The sequence below is a fragment of the Penaeus japonicus genome, unplaced genomic scaffold, assembly GCF_977035675.1.
Source record: "Penaeus japonicus unplaced genomic scaffold, GWHDUDI00000001_assembly GWHDUDI00000013, whole genome shotgun sequence".
NCBI classification, from domain to species: domain Eukaryota; kingdom Metazoa; phylum Arthropoda; class Malacostraca; order Decapoda; family Penaeidae; genus Penaeus; species Penaeus japonicus.
In genome coordinates this window covers 5296563-5314062 of record NW_028234415.1, presented here as the reverse complement: position 1 = coordinate 5314062, position 17500 = coordinate 5296563, and the positions used below count along the sequence as shown (strand labels likewise).

Sequence of the window (17500 nt, the reverse complement as noted above, 5' to 3'; positions counted from 1 at the left end):
GGTCACTTGGAAAATAGAATATCAAATAATGACTATTTTGTGAATTGCAATGGAATGTGGAGATGGACCGTAACGAGCCTACCTGAGTCTTCTAGGTATTTCAGATTTTCTTTTGTTTTAAATCAAACAACATAGAAGAAAGGTGATGCACATATGGAAGCACAAATCAACAAGAAGAGGAGTTGGTAGCAGAAAGGGGGGAAACGTCATGTCACCCAAGTGACTAACGGATGACTTTATATTATACGGAATCTTGGATGTGACTGGCTAATCACTTCCACTTCCATACTAATCTTTATTTATGTTCTCTCTCCCCCTCTCCCTCTCTCCCCTCTCCCTTCCTCCCTCCCTCATCTCCATTTCTTTGTCTCTGTATCTCGCAGTCAAACTGTGAGCTTTAGTTCTACTGCCAGTCATTTTAGGCCTTTGTTCTTTTATCCCGTTTTCATATGACATTTTTCAGGGAATATTAGCGCCTTTCTGTATCTTTCGGCCACTTATCTCTCGCAAGTGTACAGTTGAACATAACAATTTCCGTTCTTTCGCAACACAGCCTAATTCATTTTTCTTTCCCAACACTGAAGTAGAACAGGCACTTTATCCTTTGTCCCTTTCTTTTCTCTTGTCTTCGTCTTCTCGAAGTTTTATTGCCTGGGGGATACTCTTGTTTTTTTTCCACATGAAGTTTCCGTAGTGAAAGTTCGAGAACTTGATAGGAAGAATTCAATTTTTAGGCGCATTATTTAGTGCTCGTCAAGGACCGCTTTGCCAAGGCATTCGCGCGTGTGATGTTTTGCGACTCTTACTTAGGAGTTTGTTATGCCGTTACTGGCTTGATTTTTCTTCATTTTCAGCGCAATGGATGTTCTTAATGTGTGCCTTATGCGGTTAATCTTCATTTAATGACGATGAATTTACTGATTTAACTGTGAGAATGTTTATGAGTGAGGCGGTTGTAGAATGCTGACTGGCAGAGGAAAGGAAACTCTCACAAGTTTAAAGGAGATGCTTACAGGCGGCATTTAAATGTTGCCTTGTAGTGGGTAGCTTCTCACCAGTTGCTTCCTTTTTCATGAATTGCTGGGATGACTGACTACTCGTCGTATTTCTCAGAAACACTTCTGTCTGAGGTTTCTCTATATTACATGTATTTTTGTAAGTGTGTGACTAATGGATACCATGCACGTTAGGGCATTTTCGTTACGGTGTTCCTTCTAAATGATGTAGAATGTCGAGGCCACGTGAGTAATTTGTTGTCTTGAGGGGCGGTTACAAATCTTGAATGTAAATTAGGAAAGTTTGAGGAAACTTTTTAATATATTATAGATTTACATCTTCACTATATTATTGATTTACATCTTGGTTTACATTAGATATGCATCTTATATTTTATATATTTATACTGATATACATCCTGTGAAAAAAGACAGTCGGTAGGTAGTCAGTACAAGCGCTGACCCGTTTCCAGCGACGCTGACACTCGTGGCGCGGAGATGAGGCAAGTAGTCGAGTTTGCATGAGGGCGATGCGGCCTCTCCCTTGCCACGCCAGGTTTAAAGGGCGATGAGCCCATGCGACGCTCTCCTTAAACTTTTTCCTTCTGAAATATAACGACGTGAAACGTTAGCGAAGATTGGGAAAATGGAAGCGGGAATTGCTGGTTGATGCTAGAGCGAGTAAGTTCGCCTCAATCAGTTGGTGTTGTAACCTTACTTTTCAGGGGTTTGTTTTGCTTATGAGCTCCACTTATGCTACAGCACTCGTCTCTTAAGAAATCGTTGATAAGGTTCAGTTCCAAAGCCTTTGCTACCAAGATCACAGGATCTCGAGTTGTCAAGGAAGGAAGGAAGGGAAGGACTGCCATTGTTTGAAATATGCGGGGATCCCCAGTAGATCCCGTAAGAAAATAGGGGTCGGCGGAAGAGTACTACCGGTCGGGAAAGGGTTTCTGGCTAGTCAGGCATATGAATTGGAATGCTGCCAGGACCGCCTTTTCTTGGTCCGGAGCTGGATGCTGGGGCGGACTGCGGGGTATGTATGGGTGCGTTCAGTCGTGTCTTGTCCTCCGGCAAGTACAGACATGCGTTCTTCATGGCTTAGCGTCGTTTACTTGAAAAGACTTGTTTGGTTTAGTTGTCATGAATATTTCCCTCACACGGAATAAGCGATAGGTACTATCGCTTATTCCGTGTGAGAATATGTATTTGGCTCTTTGTTTCCCATTGTTTACTAGTCGCACTACCGAGATTACGTAGACAGGAGGCACAACAATCCTTATTAGTAAACAGTGATTTCCGCTACAGCATTATATAAACAAATATGGCGGATGTCATGATAACGGAACTACCTTTCGCATCAGAGAGAGAGAGAGAGAGAGAGAGAGAGAGAGAGAGAGAGAGAGAGAGAGAGAGAGAGAGAGAGAGAGAGAGAGAGAGACGTGCATTGTGGCGCCTTCAAGATCATATGCAGGGTTCTTTTACAACTCTTCTATATCCTTTCTAACGTAAGAAGCCTCTTGCTTCTTGATTTTTTATCATTATGATTTTTCTTGTTGCCTAGAAAGTGGAAGCTTCACTTATCAGGGGCGTTACCTTGTTTGTCATTAAAGTTTTCCATCTTCTCACGTACAAGATTTTTTTTTTTTTTTTTTTTAACCAAGCTTGACCTTATGGCCCCGAGCCTCCGTTGCCTCCGAATCGTCAGGCACACGATTCTCTGTGACCTGCCCTCCGCTCGCATGACTTGGCCCGCATTTGTGCAAGGGGAAGGAGACTTAGATTGTCATTCATTAATTTGTACGTCGTCAGTTGTGGTCTGGAGGACGGCGACGGCGGAGTTGGCATTATTCAGCCGATCGATATCGCCGTTTCGTGTGGAAAGAAAATTGCGGGAATCCCGTCACGCAGCCGGGCAGCTTCGCGGATGATATTAGCGTTTCTATAATCAAGTATTCAATATCGATGCGGCTTTATGATTATTTTTAATGTTTACGAGTGGCTGATTGCAATAGAATGTTTAAGGAATTAGGCGTTCTGGTCAGACCCAAACACGTTCATTCGGGATTTTGATTTCTCTGATTTCTTTTGCACGATAGTCAAAAGATGTTATATATACTTATCAATACATGTGTGTATATCACACACACGCACACACACACACGCACACACACACACGCACACACACACACACACACACGCACACGCACACACACACACGCACACACACACACGCACACACACACACACACACACACACACACACACACACACACACACACACACACACACACACACACACACACACACACACACACACACACACACACACACACACACACACACACACACACACACACACACACACACACACGGGCGCGCGCGCTGAGAGTTACATCTTTATGAGTGCATTTACAAGTTGAAGCTCAGGGCCCTTGATGCGTCGAGTCCTTTGTACCTCCTTGACTTGTAAGGAGTTGTATTTGAATCTCAAGAATATTTACTTCAAGTCGGCGGAGATGTCTGCCGTTACACAAATGCATGCATTTTCCCTCGGTATCGTGACGGGGACCCTTGGCGGGGACCCTTGGCGGGGGCCGAGATGAGATGTCCTTCATATTGATTCCGGCCTGTCATTATTCCGAGGGAACCAATTCTGAGAAGGTAGACACGTTAAGGTCACATCCACGCCCTGCGCAACGGATGCCCTCGTCATGTTCTCGTCACGCCATCATGCCGTGTGCACATGCACGCACAAAACACTTTCCCCCGGTCGATATTTGGAACAAACACCGCCTTTTTTATGTTTGAAGTCGAGTGTTTTATGTTGTCGGCTTTACGTGCGCTTGCTTTAGTTTGTTTTTAGGTATTTGTAGAACATGTATGTGGTTATACGTATTGTTTGCCTGTGCGTGTGTACATTTGTTATATGTTTGTATGTGCATATATGCATATACGTTTGCATGATTTGTATGCGTTCGCCAAGTGATAGACCTTGAGAGAATCATATATGATATTAAAGCCAGTGAGATATGGTGAGGATAAACACATTTCTTTGGGACATGCGAGTGAGGGGCCTCTGGGGAACCGTCACGCCAAAGGTCGTGCTGGTTTGGCATTGTCCCTTCCTGCTCCTCGCGGCACGTTATGAGGGTATTATGACCGGGCGCTGTCACTCCCTGTGACTTTTTTTTGTATTTATAAGTCTTTTCCGCCAGCCGAATGGCTATGCGGCTGCAGCGAGACTCTCGGGATCCAGACCATAGGCATTGCCTTTTTAGCTACGAGCGGAGAAAAGCCAGCTCTGCAGGCATATAAAGTTCATCCCGAGCGTGAGCTAAAGGTCGGTTCCTCGGGGGCCGGTGGACTCGTTGCATGACCGACGCGCCTGCCATGTCCACCCGAATAAGATTAGGTCAGAGGAGGCGGCTCGCCCTGGCCGTTTGGTACACGCACAATAGGAAGTTCCAGCGCTCCGAGTTGTGGATCTTGGTCTTTGAGGGCGAGTTCATCTTCGTGTGCAAGCCTCGCGGGACGCATTGGTCTGGATGTTTACAAAAGATCGTAACGTGAAGGTCACTGGCAACATTACCTGCCCGTTACCAGACAGACCCGACATGTAAACGGAATATGTGTCTAGATGGCGAATCAAAGTACTCAGTTCGGTAGGGAAATGCCTGCCAGGTCTTCTTCTTTTAGCTTTATCATGTTAGGTGTAGATAGGATCGCACCGTTTTTGTATCGCTGTCATCTAATTCAGGTGTTTCTTTCCAGGTCGTGTCCACTCAGCGACCTGTTCCGCCGTCAACCCCGCCACCAGGAGTGTGACAGTCGAGTGGTTCGAGAAAGGAGAAACCAAAGGAAAGGAGGTAAGAAGTGACTTTTCTCTCTTCGGAAATCATTGGATTTGTGTTGCGGCTGATGATTGCATAGATTCACGCTATCTTCTTTTATTTGTCAATAAAAAATGACAATGATTTATTAAATTACAACAATGAATATCTAACAATGAGTATCTTATCAAATGTTTATTTATTTATCCCGCAGATTGAGTTTGATGCAGTTTTCGCCCTCAACCCAGACTTGGCCCCACAGGACCAGAATGCCATGCCACCACCCTCCAGATTTGTGAGTATTGCTTCCAATCAACAATAGTCCGCTACACGCCCGTCAGGCACGCCCGTTCAGCACCCACCACTTCCACGAGGCATGAACGCCGCCACCATATTCACGCCCGCCCACCCCTCACTTCACCTACAATCACACACCACTTGGAAGTGTCACTTCCACGCCCATGGGCGCATTTCACCAACAGATAGACACTCGGCCAGTTGAGCACAAGAATCAACTTCCGCCCCTTTGCTATGCCCTCCTCCCCCGACTCCACCGAGCATGTGAAGCACCCTTGTACAGACTCCTTTCAGTGTTGGGTGAATGGGATCATCTTCATTCTAGAAGGTTCACCTTATGTGGTTAAGGCTGGGCTATGCACCGAACCTTCGTGATGTTTGGCGTATGTCATAGGACAGATTTTGTTTGGGTCTAAAAAGGGAAAGTTAGGTAGATAATATTGGGCCGATACCAGGTTTGCATGTCCTGCTCGGTTTTGTTTTTTTTTATTGTGAATGGCTGTCTACTTGTTCAGTGAGCGACGCCAGTCCTTTTAGGTGTCAGCCCGTCATGACAATGTGGGTATCTTCAGGGTGTGTCCTTCTGTGTATATATACTTGAAATGTACTCACACTACTTAGCATCATGTTCTTTCATGTTGCCACCTCCCGAGAGTTTGCGGCACGTGAAACCTCTTCTATCTTTTTTCTAAGCCTTTGGGCAATAAAAGTTTCAGTGTGAACCTGACTCTGCATTGTTCCCGAGCAGCCGTATGTTTTTTTTTTTATCTCGACTTGGACTGATGGCAGGATTAGCGTGCAAGCTATAACCGGCAACCGCCTTAACTGTCATGTACTGATCTTCTTGTAGTGTTAGCTTTACTGACGAATGAATCATTCACTGACTGTATGCTTCAAATCCAGGAGAGTCGAAAGTATGAATAGATACTGGTTAATATTGGCCGAAGTATGAATGATTCGTGGTTTCCATGCGAGCTTTTCACGCATTGATTGGTGAAATCCTTATATGAAAAGTATTTATTACTTTGGTTAGTTTTTTTTTTATTAATTTTGCAAACTTGCAATATTTTAGATTTTTTTTTTTTGGTAAACGTATGTAACATTAGTTATTTTTAAAATGCACAAGTTCTTGTACCTAGACCGGAATTAATGGAATTAATTTGTGCATTAACCAAAATTAAATTTAGGCGAGTTATAGTAGTTAGTAATCAGTTTTCTTTGTATCAATATTTTCAGGGTACACTGCTGTAGATCGAAAGTTTAAAGATGTAAGCTTCTTTTTCCTAATATTTTTGCAGTGAATAGCATAAGTATAAAACAACACTGGATAGATCAATATTTTTAGGGTTACTTAGAGTACAAAAAAATATTTAATATGCTATTAGGCTAGTTTCGGCAGCAGCAGATCCAAGCTCTTGCAATAGATGTTCTTACCCTCAAGTAGACTGTTCGAATGTATGTAGTGTCCCATATCATAAACATAGTCTATTCATGTGCCCTGTTGTTAGACGTCACTAATAATACGGCTTGCCTTGGTATGTATGGATGTATGTTGGTGCATAAAAGCCTATAGAAAAAGATACATTTTGCACCTTCCTGGTGTTGGATCACTTCTGCCCCACCATACACTTCATGCCCTCCCCCCCTGGGTATCCCCCCGGTACGAAGCTCTCCCCTACACCCATCAGGACGACGACGACGAGGAGTCCAGCTTGTCCGAGGCTGATTTGAGTGACTACGTCTCTGGACTTAATGTGGGCCGCACAGCGCGAGGCTCCGGCCGCTTCTTGAGGTCCTCCCACACCCACAGCAACGTGCCGGCCGCGTACCACCCTCAGCGGCCGCCCTCCGCCCACACATCCCACCTGCCACGGCCTCCAGGGCACCAGGTGGCGCGGTCGCAGTCGGCCTCCAGACTCACCATGGTACGCCCCCGCCCCTGCCTGCTGTGCAGCCTCTCGCGCCCATTGACGCCCAAGCTAGTCCTCCACGCCCCTGCCCAAGCTCCTCTTCCCCTTTCCCATCTTCCCTGTTGTATTTTCCTTGTTGGCCTGGAAGCTATGGCTGTGTGTAATGGAAAGCTGTCTTGGAGTATTTTAGTGGGATGTGCGATACTTTCTTGAAATCACTTTGACTTCTTGAATTCGTCGCGATAACACCAAGACAGTTTGCCATTCCGCAAGTTTCCCCCCGGCGGAAGCTTGTGTCTACACTGCATGACAACGTCCCCAAGCACGCTGCACCTTATTGGTCATGTAACAGACTACCAAGTGCCTGCTCGCTTGCTTATGCATGCTTGATTTGCATGATGCATGTGCATGGGTATTGTAATTGACTAAGTACTAATTTAGGGTAAGAATGTAGCATGTGGAATGGTATAACACAGACAAGATATAATTATTGAAATTATATTTTTTTCGATCACGAGCCGCTATTGTGTTGACATTTTTATTATTTTTGATGTAGACTTTTGTGAATGTAAATGCATTTCCTTATTTTTGTGATTTTAGATACAGGAATGATTTCAGTGAACTGTGATTATGCATAATTTTATTCTAGAATTTCCTTTCCTACAGATCCCATTAGTCTTTCGTAGATCCTCAACGAATGTGATAATGAAACCAAATTGTTATATTGTCAAAAAAGAGAATATAATTATTTATTCATGACGTATGGAATGTTTTGTTTTGGTATTTGTAGTGTACTGTATATTTTTCAGATTTGTTTCTCACTTTTCGCAACGCGACCAATTATTTTCCGTTGGTGATATGCAACCAAAGATTGGAATCGTTGTTCTTATTTATTAAATATAAGATCAGTCTAGTATAAAGCATTTACCTTCATGTGCGACTGTTATAACGATACATTCTCGTAGCACAAAAGGTATTGTCTTTGAACATGCAGTCTTCAAAATCTCTTGGGGAAAAGAACGCCCAAATTAAGATATCCACCCACCAGCCCTCTTGTCCTACTTCCCTCATCCCGCCCTACTGCTCCTCTCCGCACCCCCAAAAAAAAGAAAAAAGAAAAAAAAATCACATAAATACCCCAGTGTCCAGCGCCACATGGAAAGCTGTAACCCCCCCCCCCCCCGCCCATTCTCCTCTGGGGTACCCTGTCGAATCGTGCATCCTCGTGATTCTTGTCCTGCTGTAGTGACCTGACCGTCCCCGAGCACCCTCCCATTCTTCCCCCCCCCTTACTCTCTCTCAGCAACTCCTTGCACTTGTCTGTAGGTTGCGTGTGGTCCTCTTGCCAAGTGTCTGCAACATGGCTCAATGCATCTTCTCTTGGAAATGATATACCATGAGGATTGCGCTGACGTGAATATTGCCTGAGAAATGTTCCAAGTTTTCAGTGTTCCAGATGTATAATAATACAGATGGTTTATTATATTCTGTGTTTACTGACTAATGATAACTTTATATTGTTTAATTTCAAAATTGATATTTTGAATTACAGACGTTGAATAACCCCCCTTCTCTCTCTGGTTTTCTCTGGCTCGCTCTCTTGCTCCCTCTCTCTCTCTCTCTCGTTCTCTTGCTCCCTCTCTCTCTCTCGTTCTCTTGCTCCCTCTCTCTCTCTCGTTCTCTTGCTCTCTCTCTCTCTCTCGTTCTCTTGCTCTCTCTCTCTCTCTCGTTCTCTTGCTCTCTCTCTCTCTCTCTCTCTCTCTCTCTCTCTCTCTCTCTCTCTCTCTCTCTCTCTCTCTCTCTCTCTCTCTCTCTCTCTCTCTCTCTCTCTCTCTCTCGTTCTCCTCCCTTTTTTCCCTCTCTCTCTCCCCCTCTCCCCTCCTCTCTCTCTCTCTCTCTCTCTCTCTCTCTCTCTCTCTCTCTCTCTTCTTCTCTCCTCTCTCTCTCTCTCTCTCTCTCTCTCTCTCTCTCTCTCTCTCTCTCTCTCTCTCTCTCTCTCTCTCTCTCTCTCTCTCTCTCTCTCTCTCTCTCTCTCTCTCTCTCTCTCTCTCGTTCTCTTGCGCTCTCTCTCTCTCGTTCTCTTGCGCTCTCTCTCTCTCGTTCTCTTGCGCTCTCTCTCTCTCGTTCTCTTGCGCTCTCTCTCTCTCTCTCTCTCTCTCTCTCTCTCTCTCTCTCTCTCTCTCTCTCTCTCTCTCTCTCTCTCTCTCTCTCTCTCTCTCTCTCTCTCTCTCTCTCTCTCTCTCTCTCTCTCTCGTTCTCTTGCTCTCTCTCTCTCTCGTTCTCTTGCTCTCTCTCTCTCTCTCTGTCTCTCACTCTTCTCTTTCTCTCTCTCTCTCTCTCTCTCTCTCTCTCTCTCTCTCTCTCTCTCTGTCTCTCTCTCTCTCTCTCTCTCTCTCCCTCTCTCTCTCTCTCTCTCTCTCTCTCTCTCTCTCTCTCTCTCTCTCCTCTCCTCTTCTCTTCTCTCTCTCTCTCTCTCTCTCTCCTCTCTCTCTCTCTCTCTCTCTCCTCTCTCTCTCTCTCTCTCCTCTCTCTCTCTCTCTCTCTCTTCTCTCTCTCTCTCTCTCTCTCTCTCTCTCTCTCTCTCTCTCTCTCTCTCTCTCTCTCTCTCTCTCTCTCTCTCTCTCTCTCTCTCTCTCTCTCTCTCTCTCTCTCTCTCTCTCTCTCGTTCTCTTGCTCTCTCTCTCTCTCTCGTTCTCTTGCTCTCTCTCTCTCTCTCTCGTTCTCTTGCTCTCTCTCTCTCTCTCGTTCTCTTGCTCTCTCTCTCTCTCTCGTTCTCTTGCTCTCTCTCTCTCTCTCTCTCTCTCTCTCTCTCTCTCTCTCTCTCTCTCTCTCTCTCTCTCCTTCTCTTTCTCTCTCTCTCTCTTCTCTTTTCTCTCTCTCTCTCTCTCTGCTCTCTCTCTCTCTTCTCTTCTCCTCTCTCTCTTTCTCTCTCTCTCCCTTCTCTTGCTCTCTCTCTCTCTTCTCTCTCTCTCTCTCTCTCTCTCTCTCTTCTCTCTCTCTCTCTCCTCTTCCTTCTCTCTCTCCTCCCTCTCCCTCCTCTCTCTCTCTCCTCTCCCTCCTCTCTCTCTCTCCTCTCTCTCTCCTCTCTCTCTCCTCTCTCTCTCTCTTCTCTCTCACTCCTCTCTCTCTCTTCTCTCTCTCTCCTCTCTCTCTCTCTCTCTCTCTCTCTCTCTCTCTCTCTCTCTCTCTCTCTCTCTCTCTCTCTCTCTCTCTCTCTCTCTCTCTCTCTCTCTCTCTCTCTCTCTTCTTTATCTATCTATCTATCTATCTATCTCCCATCTCCCCCCTCTCCCTCTCTATCTCCATATCTATCTCTATCTCTCACTCACGCTTTTTCGTTTTCCCCCGTCACTGACCCTCCCTCCTACTCTCCCTCCCGATCTCCTTTTTCCTTTCATCCTACCCAATCCTACTCCCTCCTTTCCCGCCCCCCACTCTTCTCTCTGTCCTACCCAGCCGAACCACATCTTTGCTTTTCTATATTTTGCAGGTATAGAAAAAAAATATTAATCGGGTGTACATTTCCAAGGACCTCATGCAATAGATATTGTTTCATGGAATTTTTTTTTCTATTTTTTTTATTTATTTTTTTTTGCCTCTAAAGGCTGGCTCTCTGAAAATACCTTCCGGCGCTTTGGAAGTGAGCTTTTTTTATGCTAGTTATAGTTATTAAAGTTCTAGTTATTAATTAAGAGTGTTACAGGTCCGTCTTCCGTTCCGCGAGGTTTCTCTATTTCGTCTTCCAGGATCTGGTTTGTTTGTGTGTTTTATCGTTTACGATTTGCTTTTGGGTTGTGACAGGTTTGGGTCGTTAGGGCTAATGCTGTGTGATTATTGTTATTGTTTTTACTATCAGCATAGTCGGCACTGTTTATTATTATGATCGTTATTGGTGTTTTATTATTGTTATTATTATTGTTATTGTTATCATCGTTATTATTATTTTTGTCATTATCATTATTATCATTGTTGTTATAATTATTTTTATTACTATTTTTATCTTTGTTATTATTTCCGTCGCTGTGTTTTTTGTTGCTGATATTTTTTTTATAATATTGTTATATATTTTTTGCTATTCATTTTACATTAATAATCATCGTTATTGCTTTCGTTTCCCACTACTGCCATTATAATTATTTTTCGTAGTTAAAATATTTTTTTTATTGTTATTATGATTATCATTATTAATTTGTTATTTAATTCGTCTCTTTTGTTGTTTTTGATACTGTCAATGCTTTTATTATCAGTGTGTTGATCATTATTGTATTACATTATCATTATATTGCTACCATTGTTAATCATGGTATCACTATAGTTATCAAACAGTTTAAGATACTATTATTGTTCTTGTTTTTCTTCTGTTGTTATTGATATATATATATATTTATTTATTTATTTATTTGTTTATTATTTTATAATCCTTTGTTGTTTTATTCCTATTATGGCATGATTATTAATATTGTTATGTTATCCCTTTGGGTAATTATTATCAGTAACATTGTTTTAATTTCATCATCATCTTTATCCATATTACTATCAGTTATCTTTTTAGTTTTCACTATGAGTATTGCAGTTATTGATTATTTATGTCGCTGTTATTACTGGTAGAATGGTTTTATCTCAAGTCATTTCAGTTATAATGATTTTTATGTTACATTTATCGTTAAATTTTCATTCATTCTATTATCATTTTTACTACGGTTATTTTCTCTTACCCTTTCTATTTTTTAGTATTATGATCATCACAATTTTTTAGCCCTCTCCTTTATTTCGTTTTGATCACCATTATCACGCATATTGTTATTGGTTTTATCGTTTTATCTTTCTTCCCTTCTAATTTTGCGACAGTTCCATTTCATAATTAGTGCTATTACTTGGCATTGTTATTAATGTTATCATCATAATTCCCAGTATGATCAACGGATATCGTGTTTCAGGGCTGTTTGCGATTCGCGATAGCTCAGGTAATCATCATAAATCCCAGGTCATTCAAGCAGCATTCCATTTCGCCGCACCTTCCGCCCCCGGCTGTGACCTGACTTTCAGCCTTATCGGCCAGGGATGGTTTTATAGCTTGTTAATGCTCCCGTCAGTGGCATGAGGGGAGTTAAGTGTGTGTCACCGGCGTGGAACACGGTCCTGGAGCGATGGTGCATAACGCGTGTTAAAGAGTGTTGTGTGGTGTTCATGATGAGGTCAGTGTTACTAGGCCTCCACTGCTTTTTCTTGTTTTTTTTATATTATTATTGTTCTTTGATGTGAAAACGTTTATCTTTAGATTCTAAATGGATCCTTTAACTCTCCCTCTCCCCCTTCCTCCCCACCACGCGTGCCCCCCCAAAGGATGATGATGATGATGATCTTGATGATGATGATGAAGCTGTAAGTAATTGGCCATATTGTAATTATTCGTGTTTCCGTCCTTTGCCATCCCCAAAGTATCGTGAGCGTAATTCCTGTTATTTTTTTAATGTTTTATATTTATTTACTCTTTATTTCGTCCCAGTCTCGAATGTTCCTTTTTTTTTATTGGCCATTTGTATTTTTGAATAGATACACGTTGTATTGAATGTATTTGTTTATATTTCTATATTTGTTTATTTATTTCACGGCCTCTGGATGTGACCTTAGTTGCAATTTTGAGATCTAATAGCAATCCTAAGATGTTCTTGATTAGAGATAATAACCACCGTCTCTGTATTGTTTGCGTTCGTTCGTGTTTTTTTTTGTTCAAGTCAAGCTTGTGGAGCATCAAAAGCAGAAAGGAATTAGACCTTTTTTTTATGTTCCCCTTTCCTTTCTGTCCCGGGCATGCGTTCTTGTCAATGCTTCAAGCCAAACTTTTTTGTGCAAGTAGCAAGTAAGTACAAGCACGGCGTTTTACTGTTTCAGGAGCTAGTGGATGTGGTTGGCAGTTCTTTGAGGAGCTGCTTCAATAGTGAGTGTGTGAGTAGGGTGAGAGTGTGGGTATAAGAGTGAGAGTGAAACTGTGAGAAAGAGTGAAAGTAAGAGTGAGAAAAAGTGAAAGTGAGAGTGAAACTGTGAGAAAGAGTGAAACTGTGAGAAAGAGTGAAACTGTGAGAGTGAGAGTGAGAAAGAGTGAAAGTGAGAGTGAGACTGTGAGAAAGAGTGAAAGTGAGAGTGAGACTGTGAGAAAGAGTGAAAGTGAGAGTGAGACTGTGAGAAAGAGTAAAAGTGAGAAAGAGAAAGTGAGAGTGAGAAAGAATGAAAGTGAGTGAGAGTGAGTGTGTGAGTGAAAGAGTGAAAGTGAAGGTGAGGAAGAGTGAAGGTAGGAGGGAGTGTGAGAAAGAGTGAAAGTGAGTGAGAGTGAGTGTGTGTGAGGAAGAGTGAAAGTGAAGGTGAGAGTAAGAGTGTGAGAAAGAGTGAAAGTGAAGGTGAGAGTAAGAGTGTGAGAAAGAGTGAAAGTGTAAAGGTGAGTGTGAGAAAGACTGAAAGTGAAGGTGTGAATGTGAATGAGTGAATGAGTGATCGAGAGTGCTTGCATGCGCCTACGCGTGCGTGAGAGTAAGAGTTATTCTAGATCATTTCAGTTCAGAGCGTCTTGTCTTAGCTTCTACTCACATTGAACACAGCTATTGCTTTGTACCGTACTCACTCTTGACCATTATTAGTGAATCGTGTCTAGTCCCCCTTTGTTAATTAATTAAACTTCACGCGTAAAAGAAGCAGGTGGCGTCATGAAGCACACAGGGCAGGTTGCTGTGGATGTATTTAAAACAGTTTCCGAGCGTTTTTCAAGGTGGACGGAAAAGAGAAGAAAACATTTTACGTGATGGGTTTATAACAACGTTAGGTGAATTTCTTCAGAAAAGGGAGAACGATATTTAGACCGACAAGTTCAAAGAAGAAAAAATAATGTTTCGAGTTGGTCTTCATTTTTTTTTGTTATTTTAGATCTTCTCTCTCCTTTTTAGTTAGGGGGGGGGGGATTTTGTGTTTTTTTTTTTACCATAGAATGTTTCGATATACTCTATTGTTTATTGTACTTTGGGTACGTTATTAAGATGACATTTTATGCATCTCATCAAGGCATCGTAGTTTTTTTTTTATTATTTTACCTCCGGGTGTGTAAAGTGGCAGGATCATACGCGTAGGTTATTCCTTATCATTGCCTTATTGGTTGCTGGGCGGCGATGGTCTGTTAATGGCCGTGCAACCTTCGATAAGACCAGGTTTAAACTAGCCTTGCATATTAATTGATATTTTGATAATTGGATATTAGTAAAATCGGAAGTTGCAAGCTCGTGCTCTTTTATCGTTCATGAACACAAGAATTATGATATTGCGTCAATGTAAATAAATAGTCATATTGTATTACGCATCTAGTTTTACCATAATGTGATGTAGCTCTTTGCGACGACCGACACGGTCATTGTAATTGTGTCAAGAAGAGTAATTACGTGAGAACTAGATACTCCATCCACTCCGGGTCATGAATAAGTCTTGCGTAATTAAGGCGATATCATCAGTGTCATGCGAGGTCGCCTGTTCCAACCCGTCTTGTGCCTGGAGTCACCTACTTTCTGCATCCTGACCTGAATCGGGTCGTGATCCGAAGGAAACGCGATGGTTATCCTTCGTGTTTGGTCTCGTGCAGTTTGATCTCTTTGACGACTCGGTGCAGGCAGCGAACTCACAGGTGATCCCCGGCGCTGCAAGAATAAGTGCGGTGACGTCACGCTTGCCATCGATTCACACGCAACATGTCCATAAAGGCGAAGGTGGTTGAACTTGTTTGATACATTAAGCTTTTTTTTCAGCGTTTCAGTATCTTCCGCTTCAATTCCGTTTGGAGCAAATTTATGTGAAGAGAGCGCACCGAAATCTCTTCCCCCGCCAAAATATTTCAAGACTGAGACGATCTTTTACGTTTTTGCGTTTTTACTGTAAGTTCAGTTGTCGACTTACGTAATATTTTGCCATGCAGTTATAACGGATCTAACTTTTGGTGGCATACGTGACCAGGAACCGAAGGCCATTTGAGCAATAAAATATTCTGAGTACAAACTATTGAGCTTTCCTGTACATGCGGGGTCATTGCACCTGCCTCTTGATTTGAATGGCAGTACCGAAGGTTAACACTGCAACTAATTCACGGTCGGACATCCCCGTGCCTTGGGCGCTTTTTTCTGTTTATCTTTTACAAACACCGCGTTCCCGGTGTTTGCCTAAAGCTTTTACTCGTAATTAAAGGAAATTCCTGTGTTAGTGTGCGCGCGCGTAGGTACTCCCCCTTCCCCCACCTCCTCCTCCTCCTGGTCCAGCATAAAGGATGGTGCCATTGATTGCAAGGCCAGGCCGATTTGCGTCTTCCTTGAGCTAGTGACCGAGGCGGCAGTGGCACCCCGCGCGTTTCGGTCCCGCCGCCAGTGTCGCGTTGAGGTGGTGAACGGAAAGGGGACTTAACTCGCTCTCTCGGTCAGGACGCTTTCCGAGGTCGTCGCCCCCGGGACGCTTTGTGCTGTGATGTTGTTTTTTATATTATTATTATTGGGATCTCGAAACTAAATATTTCGTTATGAAAATGAAAAATTCCTATTCAATAGCGAGCCATTATCCCTCTACCATATGGATGAATGTAATAATGACCTTCCATTTGTTATATCTTGATTAGGCTTTTGTTTATATTCGCTGTGTAAATTATGAAGGAAAAATATTGAAGTAATGCTTGGTCCCTTGTGTAGATGCCACTTGCTTCTGAAAATTTATTTATAATAGCATTCCGTTATTGCTGTTGCTGAGTTTGGAGATTATATTATTGTGTAGTATTAATTTATTGATGTGTTTTATTAGATTACCATAGGAGAAAAGTGGATAAACAATTGCAATTTGCAGGTCAATTTTCTATATCATACATATATATATATCATTTATATAAATATATATATGTATATCTTTCTCTCTCATATATATGTATGTAATTATATATTTATTTATTGATAAAGTTGTTACATTCAAGGGAATATTGGTAATTTTCATATATTTACTGAATGAACTGAAGTGTGGTAAAAATTGATAGATATTTTCATCAAAGTAAAAATTAATATTCAAGAGGATATAGAAGGTACAGCTGCTGTTATACAACTTTAAGGAGGCAGGAATATCTGGATGGTTGGTACAGTATACCTTCTTATATAATTAATTGATCAAGTTTTTCGGCATGATATTGATTCAAAATGATTAGCTAAAATTTTATTCCTTTCAGTGACAGTTTCTCGGTAAGAAGGCAAAATTCCATCTAAGTTATTCTAGATTGAGAAATTAGCTTTGAAAATGATTGGTTTGTATCAAAGAAATACTACTGTATATGAATCCTGCAAGTTTTACTATTCTTGTGTTACATATCTGTAGGCATTATGATGTGGAAACAAATTTGTATATATTAGTATTTACACAGCTCATAATATAAAATTTTATTGGTTCTGATCACTTTGTATTTTCTTTCTTTCTCCTTTGCATAATATGAACCCTTAAATTTATGGATTAAGGTATTGTATTAGTGTTTTTTTTATTTATTATTTTGTTTTTTTATTAACTCCAGTAACCCTAACTTTAGGTTTGTGGTATTTGCATGTGTAAATCTTCAGGAAAAGGGACATTTATTTATTTATTTTGAGATGTAATCATATTTTCTACATATTTTCTTCTGAGAGTGGAAGGCAGGTTGCAGCTGTAAAATTCTCTGAAAGTAGAGTTCATTTGCATTATATTAATGTAGATAAAAGATGGTTATAAGATGACCTAAATGTTTTATCTTTTTAATTATCATCATTATTATTAATGAATTGATTAAATATAGTATCCTCTAAATAATGATTCAAATCACTAACCGTTCTCATTACTTTACAGTACTCTCGGCAGTCACAGATCACACAACCTACAGCAGCACCAGTCACAAGGAGTAAAGGTGTGTAATCATAATGTTCTAGTATTACTCTGTTTCATTTATATGTATCACATAAGTCTTTATATTTAATTCCATTCCATTTTTTGGCAAAGAAAACTTTTTTTATGTCCTTATTAAAAAAAATTCATTTAGAGATTATACTAGACTTCTTTTTTTTTATATAGTTTAGTTTAATGTAATGTAGTAATTTGAAGAATGGTCAAAATGGGATTGACACATGCATTTCAAAATGGATACATGTGAATAGAATGCAATTTTATTTAGCAACAGAAATACTCCTCTTTGTAGGCAAAAGTTTGACCATTGTGTTCAGTCACTTTACTTAAAGATATGTGTCTTCTGAAATCATAATGAAGTTGCACATCTAATAAATCCTTCTTAATATACAGTGACAGGAAAAGGTAATGCATACTGTTAATAGCATTGCTGATGATTGATATGAGATTGACTTTGTTGTAAATGTGTTGTAGAGACTAGTTTTAACTTAAAAAGAAAAACATTTTAAAAGCTTGTCTGTGATCACAGCTTAAGCTTACA

The 17500-nt window shown here is 41.4% G+C and overlaps 1 protein-coding gene across 6 annotated transcripts in view; it reads left to right on the top strand.

Moving 5' to 3' along the window:
- Klp10A (kinesin-like protein 10A) overlaps window positions 1-17500 on the top strand; it is a 93171-nt gene that overhangs the window by 65241 nt on the left and 10430 nt on the right. For 4 of the 6 annotated variants that reach the window (XM_086543073.1, XM_086543076.1, XM_086543071.1 and 1 more), the window contains exons 2-5: window positions 4770-4864; window positions 5043-5123; window positions 6814-7050; window positions 16906-16963. In XM_086543073.1, coding sequence (XP_086399199.1) covers window positions 4770-4864; window positions 5043-5123; window positions 6814-7050; window positions 16906-16963 — 471 coding nt within the window. Of the gene's footprint in view, window positions 1-4769; window positions 4865-5042; window positions 5124-6813; window positions 7051-12378; window positions 12418-16905; window positions 16964-17500 lie in introns of all 6 variants that reach the window. The other 2 variants (XM_086543075.1, XM_086543072.1) reach the window with 2 other exon arrangements.